The sequence below is a fragment of the Brachycentrus maculatus genome, unplaced genomic scaffold, assembly GCF_059751285.1.
Source record: "Brachycentrus maculatus isolate JH-2025_06_01 unplaced genomic scaffold, ASM5975128v1 h1tg000343l, whole genome shotgun sequence".
NCBI classification, from domain to species: Eukaryota; Metazoa; Arthropoda; class Insecta; order Trichoptera; family Brachycentridae; genus Brachycentrus; species Brachycentrus maculatus.
This window is the reverse complement of record NW_028281092.1, coordinates 614,424-630,708: the sequence shown is the minus strand read 5'-3', so window position 1 is coordinate 630,708 and position 16,285 is coordinate 614,424. Positions and strand designations below refer to the sequence as shown.

At 42.1% G+C, this 16,285-nt stretch overlaps 1 protein-coding gene across 1 annotated transcript in view; it reads right to left on the bottom strand.

The window, feature by feature from the left end:
• shot (dystonin-like protein short stop) overlaps window positions 1-16,285 on the bottom strand; it is a 331,096-nt gene that overhangs the window by 87,492 nt on the left and 227,319 nt on the right. The window contains exons 32-49 of the mRNA XM_088269259.1: window positions 15,748-15,943; window positions 15,074-15,301; window positions 14,106-14,243; window positions 13,462-13,685; window positions 12,294-12,494; window positions 11,226-11,426; window positions 10,282-10,384; window positions 9,528-9,635; window positions 8,707-8,850; window positions 8,188-8,308; window positions 7,366-7,494; window positions 5,803-5,960; window positions 5,083-5,214; window positions 4,772-4,884; window positions 3,705-3,846; window positions 3,013-3,179; window positions 1,624-1,783; window positions 523-719 (exon numbers count right to left, since the gene is read on the bottom strand). Coding sequence (XP_088125385.1) covers window positions 523-719; window positions 1,624-1,783; window positions 3,013-3,179; window positions 3,705-3,846; window positions 4,772-4,884; window positions 5,083-5,214; window positions 5,803-5,960; window positions 7,366-7,494; window positions 8,188-8,308; window positions 8,707-8,850; window positions 9,528-9,635; window positions 10,282-10,384; window positions 11,226-11,426; window positions 12,294-12,494; window positions 13,462-13,685; window positions 14,106-14,243; window positions 15,074-15,301; window positions 15,748-15,943 — 2,862 coding nt within the window. The remainder of the gene's footprint in view (window positions 1-522; window positions 720-1,623; window positions 1,784-3,012; window positions 3,180-3,704; window positions 3,847-4,771; window positions 4,885-5,082; window positions 5,215-5,802; window positions 5,961-7,365; window positions 7,495-8,187; window positions 8,309-8,706; window positions 8,851-9,527; window positions 9,636-10,281; window positions 10,385-11,225; window positions 11,427-12,293; window positions 12,495-13,461; window positions 13,686-14,105; window positions 14,244-15,073; window positions 15,302-15,747; window positions 15,944-16,285) is intronic.

Here is a 16,285-nt window from a genome sequence, read left to right as displayed (position 1 = left end):
TTTACCATTCAAACATCCATGTTATCATACATGGTTTTGCCGCACAGAGATATTTTGACAGCATTAACCCTTTCCGGTCTCCCAAAATTAAAAAAAATATATCTAGGTATACAGTTACATTCCAATTGGAAAAAATCCTTTGTCCTCTGCTCCACATACTGTTGTAATAGATACGAGTGACAAAATTGTAAGCTTGGAATTTAAGTACATAATACTAATGATGAAAAAAATGTCGAATAACATCCGACATGGGACCTAAGAGGAAAAAATTGATGTCGAATGAGATTCGACATTGGACCAGTAAGGATTAAATCTACTTTCATCCTTCTTTGACTCTTGACTTGATCATTTTCACGTATTTAAAATACTTTATAATGATGTGACTGATAGTAAGTTTATTTTCGTTTACCTTAAGGTCCAAGATTCTGATAAATTCCTTCAAAAATTCCCTTGAATTATCCCAAAAGACCTTGGGCATGTGTGTCAACAGGTGATGATTACAGGTTGGAAATACAATCTTACCGGAGCGCTCCCTCCTGCTCCGCCTTGCGGTGGTCCAGCTTCCTCTGCAGCGTGGCGTACTGCCGGCCGACCTGCGCCAGCTTGCCCTGGATGTCCTGGCGGCAGGCGGGGTCCGTGAGCACCTCGCACAGCGCGGCCCCGCGGGCTTCCAGCTCCGCCAAGAGTGGGCGCTGGCCTTCCAGCTGCCTCTCCAGGTTCTGGACAAAAACGCAAGACTTAGACGTCACTTCAATTCTAGTTGACTTACTTAACGGGCTAGCATTACAAAATTGTTACATTTTAGCTTAAGTGTGGGCAATAAAAGCAACATAGGAATATTTACATTTTTCCCGTTTTTTTGTTTCCTTTCCATATGGTGTACAAATATATATCACTGTTGCACACGCAAGTTTTTTTAGCACCGTAAGGGAGAGGTTAAATCTGTAAATGGTTCGTCTTTATATAGGAAAATTAAAATCATTGTTTCTCCTGTAAAATATTACTGTAACAGGTGGTGTATTTTAATTTGTTTTAACCTGTAGATGGTTTGCTTTCATATGGGAGAATTATGACCAATATTTTCTCTATAAAATATTACTGTAAAGTAACTAACTACTAATCCCTTTCACTGCCTATATTGGGGCACTTCTATAAAATTTGGTGGCGAATTTACAAACTTGTATTTATTTAGATTGGTAGTGACCAGGGCATTGAAAGCTTTTAAATGTAAATTTACAGTAAAATCGGAATACAAATTAGTTTCACATTTTATTATAATTTTGGCAAATTAGTTCATGAAATAACATTGCTTTGCAAAAGACGTTTCATCGTCTTTGTAGACTATTGGGATCAGCTTTCCTCGTCCTCAGGTTATAGGCCCTTCTATCATGTACAATGTCACCTAGGTCATGGCCTTTGATGTCTTTCGAGATCCATGGCGATTGCCTGGTTCACAATATGATCAGGTTCTCTACGTCCTGTATGCCCATACCATCTCAATTGCCTTTCCTCTACCTTACTATTGATGTCTGTTACGCTAAAGGGAAATATAGTCCATTACTAGGTTTTATATTGGTCAGCAGAGCTGTTTGCTTGGAATTTGAAATTGACTGTCGTATATACCTCGATCTTTCTGAGCTGTTCCTCGGAGTCCTTCTCCAGCGGAAGGTCATCCAGGTTGTCGGAGATGGTCTGCAGGGCGTCTCGGAGACGGGAGAGTCCGGCATCGAACTCCCTCGTCGTGTCCACAGCAGCCCCGAGAGACTCTGCCCTCGCGTCCAACCTGCACACAAAGTCATCAATGATAATTCAAAACGCACCTTCTAGAATATCATTCATATACACGAATGATGGCAATGTGATAGATGTAGATCAGAGTTTCCCAACTAGTGGTATCAAGTAAGGTAGGAGGTATGCGTGCCAATCTCTTGACTAAGATAATTTAATATTATTTTTTGACATCTCATCAAAGATGAAGAAGAATATGGAAGTCTGGGCATTTACGGGGCTTACGACCGTCATAGGCTGGTTTAAGTGATCACTTTACACACGTGTAAATTGGTGAATGTTACACGTGTGTAAAGTGATCACTTAAACCAGCCTATGACGGTCGTCAGCCCCGTAAATGCCCAGACTTCCATATTCTTCTTCATCTTTGATGAGATGTCAAAAAATAATATGAAAATAACTCCTGTAATTGGAGATAATCCAGATTTTGTGAACAAGTATTTGGACACACTCAAAATGTTGTAAGATAATTTAATATTGTCAATCAAATTTATGAGGCGAATGTTAGTGGGAAAAGAAGCAGAGGAAGACCAGGAAAAACATGGCACGATCAGGTATGCTAAATACTTGAAAGTGGTCAGGTTAGGAGTCGTAACAATCGGCAGGTATGTATGAGGAGATGCATGAACGTGGAAGAGGCGAAGAATGTTTGCAAAGACAGAGTGGTGTGGCGCTCTATTCTCTCTGCCTACCCCTGCGGTGAAGCGGCGTGATGGTTAGTTAGTTGAATTATAAGTTTTTTTTTTTTAATATTTTAATAATATTCAAAGAAATGGTGAACGTTACACATTTTTTTTATTTTTATTATTATTTAATATGGTAACAAAAGTTTTTTTCTCATTTTAATTAATTTTCTAAACATTTCTACTTACAACCTTAAAATTAATAACGCAGTTCTCTCCAATAAAGAGACTGAGCTCTTGTGCTTGGAGACGACTTGATGGTTACGTTTGTTGGTAATATAATTCATTTTTATTAAAATAAAAATAAAAAACTTTTTTTTCTTTCTTACACGAAGAAAGTGATCATTTTAACCAGCCTATGGCGAGTCATTAGCCCTGTAAATGCCCAGACTTTCGTATTGTTCTTCATCTTTGTTGAGATATAAATAAAAAAAAATGATTACTAAGATGTGAAGGGAATATCGAGGATCAATTCTCTCTGCCTACCCCTGCGGGGAATCGGCGTGATGGTTAGTTAGTTTGTTAATATATTGCGGGTTACCTGTTGAGGAGATCCGCCCATCTGGCCTGGAGCTGCGACAGCTTCCCGGCGACCCGGGTGTGGTCGGGCGACCTCGGCTCCAGCCTCTCCAGCACCGAGGCCCCCACCTCCTCCAGGTGGGACAGCTGCGGCTGCTGCGTCCTCAGCTCCTCGCGCAGAACTTGGACCTGGACAGATATCATCAGTCAGACAGAGACTCACGCATGGTGCAATTTGACTTGAAGAAATATCACCCTACACATTGTTGTCGGGTGTTTTTTACTATAATTAGCACACTAATTAGGGTTGCATACTCAGTGGCATGCACAGAGAATTAATTAGGGTGGCCAGTATGCTCGGCGGCCGTACTGGAGGTCCCGGGTTCGTTTCCCGGGGGGGTCAAATAAATATAAGTGATTTTATGACTCTAATATTTATTCAATATTACCCTGGATTGGTACCTGAAGCGTAGGGCTGATCACCTTGCCTTCATGCAATTAACGATCAAGTTAACATTGCGTCACTATGATGCAGTGCCCTATGCACCATTGGGTGCGGATAAGGATTTAAAAAAAAGACAGTACAGGTAGGTAGTAAGGTAAGCTAGGTACTACTTAATAAGGTAGGGTAGGTACAGAGTGGTGTGCTGTTCTATTCTCTCTGCCTGCTCCTGCGGATAGCGGCATGATGGTAAATTAGTTAGAAATGTTCACCTGTTGGACTTGAGTCTGCACCATCCTGGAGTCGGAAGAGATTGGGCCAAGAGCGGCCATCATGCGGTCCTTAGCTCCGAGCCAGGATACCAGGCTGTCATGAGTATCCAGGAAGTCCTTCATCTCTTCCATCATCTTGATCCTGTATAGAAAAAAGACAATTATCAGTAAAAATGCAGCTTTGATCTGAAAATAAACTGCACTATACCTGGTATTGTACCGATTAGAGGCATTCCAAATGTGGCTACATCGTAGAATGCTACGCATTTCATGAACGGATATTGTCAGTGACGCAAATGTGCTCCAAAGAGGGAGACAGTTGCTGACAGGGAGACAGTTGCTGACTGATATCAAGGTCCGGAAGGTATCCTATCTGGGACATGTGCTGAGAGGAGACAAGTACGAGCCATTGCACCCAGTGGAGGGTCCACGAGGTGTGGGCAGAAGGCAGATCTCCTAGCTCCGGAATATATGAGATTGGATGGGAATTAGGACCGTTGAGGCGCTGTTTGAAGGCAACGAAGAAGACAATGGTATGAGCATGTGAGGAGAATGGAACCATCCAGACTTCCACATCACATTGCGCGGCAACCCCAAGGTAGACAACTCTCGGGCAGACCATCAAAGAGATGGATTGGCAGCTGGGAATCGACATCGCAGGAGGCTAATCCCTCTTAAAAATAGGCACAAGGCCTACACCGAGATGAAAAAGAAGAAGAAGACTATGAAATAGTTGGACAATTCAACAAGTCTAAATGATAATAAAGTCAAGATTTACGCAGGACTATATACGGAATCATTGCAGAAGATGAGGGTTTTTGAAGTGACACTTTTATAGGTGCGGTAGGGCAAATTGGTCCAGATAAGAGGAAAAAATGAAAGGGCCCTTCTCAAAATTCAACTGGAATTTGAAAGGAAAGAGTAGAAGAATTGATTCTATTCCCCCCATCACATACGTCATAGACAGTCTTTTTTATTACGGCAACTATTACGCCAAGAGCTGTTCCATCAGTCTAGGTGTGCAATGTGACCAAAAAGAGAACACTAAATAAATCAATGTGACTTACTTATCCTTGCAGGCATCGTGAAGCTTCTTCCACCTGCTAGCGACATCTTCCATCTCATCTTGCAGTCTGTCGGCTCCGATTACACCCGCCTTGCGACGGATCAGCTCCTTGACCTAGAAAAAATTCATACGCTGTAGTCTCATAGCATGATTAGATTTAAGAATCGAAATATGGAAGAATATATAGATAAATAAATAACAACTGTGGAAGTCCAAGAGGGAGGGCTTTGTTCAATACTGGACACAAGGAAGGCTAAAGTAAAACCCAGGTTTGTGTACAAGGATTTGGACATGATCAAAACGTGTATATACCTGGCTCTTGGTAGAATCCAGGAGGCTCTGCTTCTCGTACATATCTTCAAGAACGGCACGGACTTGCTTGTTGGTCTTGTCAGCCTCTTCTTTGGTGTTAGGAACTGTGTCCTTGGGCAACTGCCTTTGAACCTGTAAAAAAATCAATGATAATCATATCTTAACGGTAATGATAGTAGAATTCGAAGATTGAAGAAGCAAAATTGATTATTTTCAAGTTATGGATCACCGCATATCATGCCTCCATAGTGCAATGGTCAGCGCGCTCGGCTACCGTTCTGGAGGTCCCGGGTTCGATTCCCAGGGGGGGGGTCAAATAAATATAAGTGATTTTTCACTCTAATATTTATTCAATATTACCCTGGATGATCACCTTGATCACCTTTCCTTCATGTGTTAACGATCAAGATAACACTGCGTTTATATGATACAGTGCCCTATGCACCATTGGGGTGCGGATAAGGGTTTGAAGGGAAGAGAAGAAGCATATCATGGCCCTAATTAGACTTCCACTATATAGCCTACTCGTCTTAATGATTAAAGTTACTATTATTTCATGTAATTCGTGATTGAACTCATAAAAAGGCATGAATTTAGCCACATTGCAGAGGCGGATTATCTAGTTTTCATTCAATAAAGCCCAGAAAGAGGTCTCATCAATCGGACCATGTTTTGATAGGTTTTGCTAACATTCCAGATCCGGTGAGTTGATTCCCTTACCTTGTCCAGGAACAGAGAGAGGTTCTTGAGACTCTCCAGGTGTTTCCTGACCTCCTCCCTGATGCTGTCCAGCTCGCTCTGCCTGTCCGACAGCTTCACTCCGAGCAGATTGTAGCGATTGTTGATTTCGGACAGCTGCTGTTGCACCGGCGACATTTCTGCAAAATACGCATCGTCAATATCATCACACAGTTACGGATGAGACAAATACTGGCACTTTTTAAACTGTTAAGAGCTGAGAATTGATATATCGCTCACTCCTTTCAAGAACGTCATAAATCAAAAAACTCGATTTTTCAGGAGAACGTTTTTAAAGTTTAAAAATATAATACAATGTATTAAAAATAAATATCAAGCCACTTACTGAACTTTTTACTGTGCAACAGATCTTTTAAAGTAAAACCTGAAGGTTTTTTCTCCATTTGAAAAATATTTAGTTTATTTTAAAAAATAATTAAACAATACCTTTTCTTCAAAATGCAAAAACAACACTTTCTGCCCTGTGGCAGGTAAATATTAAGTTAAAAATATGCCGCTTTTGCTAGGATATAGTAAATTTTCTGGACATTACGAAAACATGCCCAACTGAAAATTGACGAATTTTGATTTATGACGTTCTTGAAAGGAGTGAGCGATATCGACTCCGGTATACTTTGCCAAAGGCATGGTCGATATACCGAAGATGACGCCAGTATGTTTTTGACAGTCGAGTTAGGAGGTTGCGTCATAGCATCCGTATTTCTGAAGTTCCGATTCGTCAATAATATTCACAAATACTCAAACTTAACCAATTTTTAGTGAAAAATAGAAATACATCTTTTCAATAAAACCTATTGTTTTCGCCCAATGTTAGATTCATCCAATAGTGGTGTTAAAAGTACTCTAATTTCATTGCCACTATCACTACTTTGAGTATAAGCGATTGTTTTACTCAAAATAGTGATAGTGACAATGAAATTAGAATGTTCTCCAAAAAAGATTGCTGTTGTGACTGTGTCATGAGATTAATGATATATCGCTCACTCCTTTCAAAAACGTCATTAATAAAAAAAAACTGATTTTTCAGGAGTACGTTTTGAAAGTTTAATAATATCATACAATGTATTAAAAATAAATATCAAGCCACTTATTGAACTTTTTACTGTGCAACAGATCTTTTAGGTAAAACCTGAAGATTTTTTCTCCATTTGAAAGATATTTAATATATTTAAAAAAATAATTAAACAATACCCTTTCTTCAAAATGCAAAAACAACACTTTCTGCTCTGTAGCGGGTAAATATTAAGTTAAAATTACGCCTCTTTTGCTGGGATATAGTACATTTTCTGGGCATTCCGAAAACATGCACAACTGAAAATTGACGACTTTTGATTTATGACGTTCTTGAAAGGAGTGAGCGATATGTAGGAGTTCCAAAAATTTGAGTAGTGTGGTTGTCAATCTTGGGTAATCTGTAAAGTAATCACTTGACCAGCCTATGACAGTTGGTCATAAGCCCTGTAAATACTTTCATATTCTTCTTCACCTATGGTAGGATAGTTCGGTATAAAATGCATGTATCACCTTCCAAATGGAAGCCGTCTTGGCTGGATCTTCTGGAAGAGAATCCGCTGGAGCCGGAAGCACTGATGGGGCTCACGAGGCCGAGGCCAGTCTTAGTCGGAGACGGAGATCTGCCGTCTGTACCGCGAACTGCAATAAAAGAATGCATGAAACTCTCACGCGTTAGAATAAAAACACTTAAGATTCTAGAAGCATCTATATGCTTGACTGGAGGGCTAGAACAGGATTCATGAGTGTGGGTAGGCCCCAGACAAGATGGTCCGATGGCATTAGGAAAGTCAATTCATACGCTCAAACCATCTCAATACACCTTTCTTAATTTGATGGATAATGCTTATCTCAGCCCTGCATTCATTCCTTATTTTACCATTCAAACATCTATCATACAATGTTTTGCTGTACTGAGGGATCGCATTAGGACTCCACACAGTCTACATTCATCCTTCTTCGACTCCTGACCTGACTACTTTCAAGTATTTGGAATACTTGATCATACTAAGTTTTCCACTTTTTCGTCTCAAATTGCGACACCTGTAGTATTGATATATCATCCGTAGGGTGAATAGTCTAGTGTTTGGTAAAATAAATCATAAATAACATGACAAAAGATGAACGAAAAACGTGCTTGACTGGAGACCTAGAACAGAAGCGTGGGTAGGCCCCAGACAAGACGGTCCAATGGCATTAGGAAAGTGGCGGGCCTGCAGTGGAAGAGAGTCGCGTCCAACAGACAACTGTGGAAGTCCAAGAGGGAGGCCTTTGTTCAATACTGGACACAAGAAGAAGGTTGAAGTAAGTAAGAAGGATGAAAAAAATACATACGCGAAGCCTGTGACGGGCGTTTGGTTGGACTGTAAGCAGTTTGGCTGGAGCGCTTGCGATGAGGGCTGTCGGGGCGGTCGCCTCTCAGCAAGGCATCGTAGATTGAGCCAACTTCGTTCACCTAAATTTAAATAAAAAGACGTTATTAATAAGCATAAACCCTTAGACTGTAATAAAGATTTATTTGGAAAAAAGGCAGTTTTTTATTATTCTACTTCTTCTTCTTCTTTTTGTAGATCCTAGGGATCTGTTTGTTCCTCCGCATGTCGCTCTTGGGATGTTGACTCCCAGCTGTCTTTCCATCTTTTCGGAGGTCTGCGTACTTCAGGGTTGCCTTGGAGGGCGATACGTGGAAGTCTGTCTTCTGACATTCTGTTTATATGTTCCTTCCAGTATCGCCTTCATTGTCGTCCCCACCTCACGATATCCATCAGTTCAAGAGGTCATGCCTCAAATCCAGGCAAACCGGAGTCGTCTCTGAGCTGACGATGAAGAATACGACCAGCTATCGCAACTCACCTTGTCTATCTGGTGACCGTAGTCCCTGTACTCCTTCATGAGGGGTCGCAGCTCGTCCTGCTGGCTCTTGATGACCTCCATCTCCACGGCCACAGGCTGCAGTCTGTTCACCTTCTCCTCAGTGCTGGACAGCCAGTTGACAACCTGGACAACCCATCAACATGAATCAGTGGAGACAATTCGATAATTAAATAAAGACATGGTTTTTTATTGTAGCTGCAGACAGTTGGTAGAATTCCATATTGAATTGTTGAGTAATAAATCCAAAATAAAAAAAGGTTTATTGGATTGAATTCTACATTTATTTATGTATATGTTGATATGTGACGCGTTTCGTCTTCTTAGGACATTATCAAACACTCATGTGTTTGATAATGTCCTAAGAAGACGAAACGCGTCCCGTATTAACATATACATAAATAAATGTAGAATTTAATCCAACAAACCTTGTTTTATTTTGGATATATTACCCAACAATTCAATATGGAATTCTACCAACTGTCTGCAGCTACAATAAAAAACCATGTCTTTATTTAATTATCGAATTGTCTATGTTGATATGTGACGCGTTTCGTCTTCTTAGGACATTATCAAACACTCATGTGTTTGATAATGTCCTAAGAAGACGAAACGCGTCCCGTATTAACATATACATAAATAAATGTAGAATTCAATCCAACAAACCTTGTTTTATTTTGGATATATTACCCAACAATTCAATATAGAATTCTACCCAATTCTATGCAAACACATCGTTTGCGGAAAACGCGTCTTTTACAAACTGTTGGTAGATACAATTTGTGATGAGTGTGCGTGCCTACCTGCGCTCTGAGCTTCTCGTATTGGTTCAACTGGTCGGCACGTTGCTTGGACAGCTTCTGCTTATCGTCCATAGATGTCATCAGATCCTTCCACTGCACTTCGAGACCCTGAATTGAAACAAAAGATCACATTGAATAATTGCCATTCTCCAATTATCTCTCTCTCTAACCCTTATCCGCACCAAATGGTGCATAGGGCACTGCATCGTATTGACGCAATGTTATCTTGATCGTTAATTATATGAAGTATAAGGTGATAGCTCCTGCGCTTCAGGGACCAGTCCAGAGTAATATTAAATAAATCGCAGTCATACAGGAGAAAGTGACCAAGTGCATTTTTTACAAAAACGTGATCATTGACTATTTGATATCTTACTAGCTTAATATTGCCCTGAAAAAATCCCAAAGGATTTTAAACTTGGAAGTATAATATATTGACTAACTGCATTGATGTTTATTTTCTTGCCAAGCAAAAGTGATTTGAATGGCCCTCCTGAACATTTTACGTTTTGTCAGTTGGTCACTTTCTCCTGTACGACTACGAAATATGAGAGTGTAAAATCACTAATATTCATTCTCGTCCTCCCTGGGAATCGAACCTGGGACCTCCAGCATGGTAGCTAAACACGCTGACCATTACACCACGGAGGTGGACAAAATTCCAATTATAAAGCCAATATTTTCAAGTATTATCCGTTGCTGGATATCTCAAGAACTTCGCTGCCTGATGAAGAGTATTCTGGGGAATCCGTACCTTCATTCTGTCTCTGATGACTTGGGTGTCTGCAACATCCTTCTTGGAAATGAGTTGCTTCCCGTTGCGTAAGCACTCATCCACCAACTGCTTCCTGGAGTCTCTGCAATATAAAGTTTCATCATTAATCTCCAGAACTTCGATGTGGTAAAGGAAAAAATATGATTCAAATGCGGGAATGAAGAAGAGATGTGAATAGCGCTGGAGCAGCAGAAGATGGCATTGGAGGAGTGGAACAAGATGTTACAGGAGTGAAAGATGGCTTTGGAGGAATGGAAGATGATTTTATAACAAATAAAGAGAAATATGGCAGTTTAGGAGCGGAAGATAATGTTACAGGAGTGAAATATGATGATATAGCAGTGAAAGATGACAGCAAAAGAGTGTAAGATGGCAGTGATGGAGCAGAAGATGTTGTTACAACAGTGAAAAATGATGTTAGAGGAGTGGAAGATGATGCTAAAGCAGTGAAAAATGACATTGGAAGAGTAGAAAATGATACTACAGCAGTGAAAAATGATATCATTAATTGATTCGGCAGTCACTTTGTGGTAAAATCTATCCATTTTTAATTAATGGTTTACTTAGTAAATACCACTATTTTTTAAAATCATTGAAACACGTGTCACAGTAGATTTTAAGAAATAGTGGTATTTACTAAGTAAAACATTAATTAAAAGTGAAAAATGATGTTGGAAGTGTAGAAGATGATGATACAGAAGTGAAAAATGACATTGGAAGAGTAGAAGACGATTCTACAGAAGTGAAGGATGTTAGCAAAAGAGTATTTGATAACAGTGAAGAAGTGGAAGTTGATGTTAGAGCAGTGAAATATGACCATAGAGGAGTGAAAGATGACAGCTAAAGAGTGTGAGATGGCAGTGGAATAATGGAAGATGATAAGAAGAGAGGAATGACATTGAGGGATCAAGACGGTGCGTTACCTCTCTTCGGCCAGCTTATCCATCTTGATCTGGCACTCCTCGGGGGACATCCTAGACAGCTCGGACGAGTTGGCCCTGTCCATGAGCTTGGTGCACCACTGCTCGGCCTGCGTCGCCTGCCCGGAGAACTGGTTCAGCTCCACGGACACCTCCTCCAAGAACTCTCCGCGCTTGTTGGACTTCTCCAGCAGCTTCTCGTACCTGGGACATATCAAATAGTTTTAAAATGTGTCTCAACTTGATGTGAAACATGTATCGTTCTTCCCTTTTTTATGAAAGGTGATCAGAAGTCAGAGCATCCCAGGGCTTACGACCTGGCATTTTTTATTTAATTAAAAAAAAAAGATAAATATTTAAAAAAGATAAATATTCAGCAGAAAGGAGAAAAATTGATGCCTTTGAAATGTGGTGTTGGAGGCGCATGCTCCGAATTCAATGGACAGCTAGATGCACCAATGAGTCCATTCGCCAGGAACTACGCTTGGATGGCTTGACTCTGGCCAATGTCTGTACCCGACGGATTCTCCAGTTCTTTGGACACGTTGCACGTGGCAACGAGGATAGCCTGGAACGACTAGTTGTGATCGATAGCCTGGAGGGAAAGAGAGGGAGAGGAAGATCCCCCACACGATGGACCGATCAAATTAAGGCAGCAGCAGGCACCTCGGTGGTTGGAGCGCTACGTGCTGCGCAGTCAAGCGATAACTGGAGAAGAGTCATTGCTTCTGCAAGGGTCAACCCTCAGCAATGAGGAATAAGACGGAGAAGAAGAATTATTCACATAAATATTTCAATTTCATACTATTTCTATGAACCTTAGCGGCTCATTATTAGAAATAGGTAACAAATTGTGGTAGAGTGGGTTCGAACCGAGAAACTCTGACTTAAGAGTCCGCGACACTAACTTGCTTGCTTGCTTGACTTGCTTAAGCGATCACTTTATACACTTGTGTAACGTTACACTTGGTGAATCACCCAGGTTGATTAGAAGGAAGTTGTGAGCATCAGAAACCGCACAATACTACCAATCTGCCGAGAATTCAGCCAATGAGATACGATGTCCCTCACCTGTTGTAGACGTCCTTCATCCTCTGGTCGATCTTGGTGGCGAGGCGGGCGTTGGAGGCGGTGGCCAGCAGGCTGCGTGCGCCGGCGGCCAGCTGCTCCAGCGAGGGCCGGTGCGCCGCCAGCTCTGAGCTGGACATCTTGTGCTCGCGCAGCTGCTCGTCCAGGCGCTCGCGGATCAGAGACGCCGGCTTGTACTGCGCCCTGGGGACACAAGAATCATTGCATCACCATGATAAATACTACACTCTCCTTATCATTCATCGTTCACTTTGTGTAATATCACTTAACCTGTGTTTTTCTGTGATGTGTAACTAGTAAAGTTCCTAGGAGTTACACTTGGATGGCATGACTCTAGGCAGTGTCTGTACACAACGGATTCTTCAATTCTTTGGACACGATGCACATGACAATGCGGATAGCCTGGAGCGACTGGTTGTGATTGGAAGCCTGGAGGGGAAGTGAGGGAGAGAAAGATCCCCCACATGATGAACCAATCAAGTTAAGACAGCAGCAGGCACCTCGGTGGTTGGAAAGCTATGTGCAGCGCAGTCAAAGGATAACTGGAGAAGAGTCATTGCTTCCACAAGGGTCACAACCCTCAGTAATGAGGAATAAGACGGAGAAGAAGTAACTAGTACACATTGCTAGTAATAACTTTAATATCTCGATAAATGTAATAAATAATTACTTTAGATTTTAGGTTTTCCTCCATATTACATTTACACATTGAATGACAGAAAAAATTGCAACAACTACCACTTATGGGGCGAATTATTTAGTGCGAATTCGGGAAATTTGTATAATACGATCAAACATGTGCCAATGAGTGACGTAGGTATAAACATGCTAAAAAAAAACGCTATGCAATGCTACTCACATCTCATTCACTTTACTTTATTACTTGGTTACAACCGAGATATGCCATCTCAGTTCTCAGTTGTGTTTCTAGTAATGAACCGAGTCGAGACTTGCACGCACTACACGTGTGTGTAGCATGCGCTGCAGTCACCAGTAGCTTTCGGGCAGCCAACTGAGGTGGTTGTCCGAGGCAGACCACCAAAGAGATGGATTGACAGCTGGGAATCGACATCGCAGGAGGCTTATCCCTCTTAAAAACAGGCCACAAGGCCTACACAAGAAGAAAAAGAATTAAATAGAAGAATCTCACTTGAATTGGTTCTCCGCCTGGTTGATCCAGGAAGCTTGTCCTTCCAGCGCGTCTTGCAGTCCCTGGCTCTGCAGAAGAGCTCCTTCTAGCAAGCCGCATTGCTGGCCGAGGGCTCCGCTGAGCTCTCCATACTTGGACTCCAGCTCCAAGACCGGTACTTCTAGAGCTCTGATCTCCTGGGGCGTCAGGTGACCTTCCAGAGTTTGGAGAAGTTGGTCGCAAGCCTGGGAAAGCGAAAATTATAGTTAATTCAAAAACAACATATCAGCAGACCTTGTGTTCCACGAGAGGAGAGTTCGGCAGTATGTGTCCTGGCTTGGTTTATAGTGCTTGGTTCGCGGTACACTTAGGAGTTATTATATATTTTCTGACATCTCAACATAGATGAAGAAGAATTATTATTCTTCGTGGCAAGCTGGAAGTCGGCCACTGAGGACAAGAGATGTTACCAATGTCCTTCACTATTTATATCATGTATGATACCACCTCTCGTTATAGTTCCTTATGAACTATCACGGATGTGATTAGTATACTGAGGGTCGGGCGGCAGACAGGCAAAGTATAATTAGGGTCGGGGTTGATAAAGAAAACCGCGCGACAACAATGTATTAAGTTAGAACAAGAGTAAAAGAGTCTCGACTTACATCTTTGGCGTTGTCAATCAGCCTGCTCTGGGCGAGCATCTCATTGTGAAGTGCCTTGGCCCTGGTGAGCTGGGCCTCCACGGCCTTGGGATCTCCGGCGATGACTTCGGAAATGACAGCTCTGCATTGTGGCTCCATCTGAAGTCATCCAGATAAGAATCAGGCGTGTGTTATCAAGTAAAAAAATTAGGGTAAAAAATGTTCTGTCATCGGGCCAACTGTAGACAGGTTGACCTGCCTACAGTATCAACGGGGCTGTCCAAACATAAAACACAGTAACATTTTTTTGTAGTACGTTTTTTTTGCATTTTTGGACTAAGTAGTAACTAGTCCAAAAATGAAAAAAAAAACGCACTACAAAAAAAATGTCCCTTACTGTGTTTTGAGTTTGGACAGCCGAACTGTTGATGAACGATTATTCGTAAACTAGTAATAGTGAAGCAGAATTTTTAAGTGGTATTACATAAAGTACTCGGCTACCGTTCTGGAGGTCCCGGGTTCGATTCCCAGGGAGGGGGGTCAAATAAATGTAAGTGATTTTTTCACTCTTATAATTATTTAATATTACCCTGGGTTGGTGCATGAAGAAAAGATGTGATCAACTTTCCTTCATGTGTTAACGATCAAGAAACACTGCATTTATATGATGCAGTGCCCTATGCACCATTGGGATATGAATAAGGGTTTGAAGAAGAGGAAGTACCACACACTCCTTCCCGCTACTCTGCCCACACGTCGGATGTTGGCCCAGGATGTTCCTTATGCAGTACAAGAGAATTTCGAAACCGCGACCACATGTGCTGGATGACCAAAACCTCATTGTATAAATGGAAAACATTTAGAGAAACTCTCCTTATCATTCATCGTTCACATTGCGTAATATCACTTTTTAAGTGGTATTACACAATGTGAAGGATGAATGATGAGAGTGAGTGCGAGTGTGTTGGATAAGAGCCCGGGTGACCCACCTCCTTGAGCCAGCGGCCGGCCTTGTCCACGGCGTCGCCGTAGAGGCGGCGCGTGTCGGTGACCCCGCGCAGGCGCTCCTGCAGGCGCTGTGCCCGTGCGAGTAGGTCGGCGTGGCGGCGCCCGGCCAGCTGAACCTGGGCGCGCACCTCCGACTCGGTCGGCTGCAGCAGGTGCGAGTAGCGCGAGGGCAGCGACGTGCGGAACTCGTTCAGCAGCGTGAGGAACTCCTGCGTAATAGAGAAGGAATTGTCAATCAACATTTACTTAGTGGTAAGACATGTTAAAATGATTAAGGATACACTTGTTTTTATAGCACTTGAGTTTATTGATGCCTACTAGTTTCGGAAGCTAAACTTCCATCGTCAGGTCTGAATAATAATAACTAATGAATACACTAATAGAGAAACAAAAAGTCTTAAACATAAAATTATAATAAAATAACAAATACATAGTAGGCACTGGTAAATTTACTGGATAATGCTTATTTCAGCCTTGCATTCTTTCCTTATATCACCATTGGAACATCTACCATACATGGTTTTGCCACACTGAGAGATTGCATTGGGATTGCATCCAGTCTTCTTTCATCCTCCTATTGCCAACTCCACGCTTGACTTCCATGCATCACAGCAATTTATGCATGTATCGGTTGACTGATCACCATCCGACTGACCTTGGACTCGTCCACGAACTTTTGCGCGGCCATGGTGATGAAGCGCAAGTCGGCCTGGTGGGCCATGACATCGCCCAGGAAGTCCCGCGCGGCGGAAGCCCGCTCTCCAGGCTTGCCCTGGGCCAGCGCGCGCTCCTGCTCCTCCAGGATGCGGTAGGAGGCGTCTAGCCAGGTGTTGAAGGTCGTCAGCTCGTTGCTGGAAGAGGAAACATTGGTATCTTAGTTATAATCCGAGTGAGAAGTCATCACAGGCCGTAAGAGCCAATCAACGTTAGCCCTAAAACTGATGAAGCATTTTATTGTAACGTAACGTAGTAACGTTGCTTGCGGCAAGTGCTCCGACTATGGATAGAGCGCTCGGCTCGCTGTTTTGAATATACAAATACTCGCATCGTAACGTGTTACGTTACGACAAAATGGCTTCGGTCAGTCCCATGGAACAGATCAATATCCAATGAGATATTGTTCAACATAGCGGTAGCTCTTTCTACAGGCATAACCATCGGCAGGTTGGTCCTGTGTATAGGAATGTGAAACA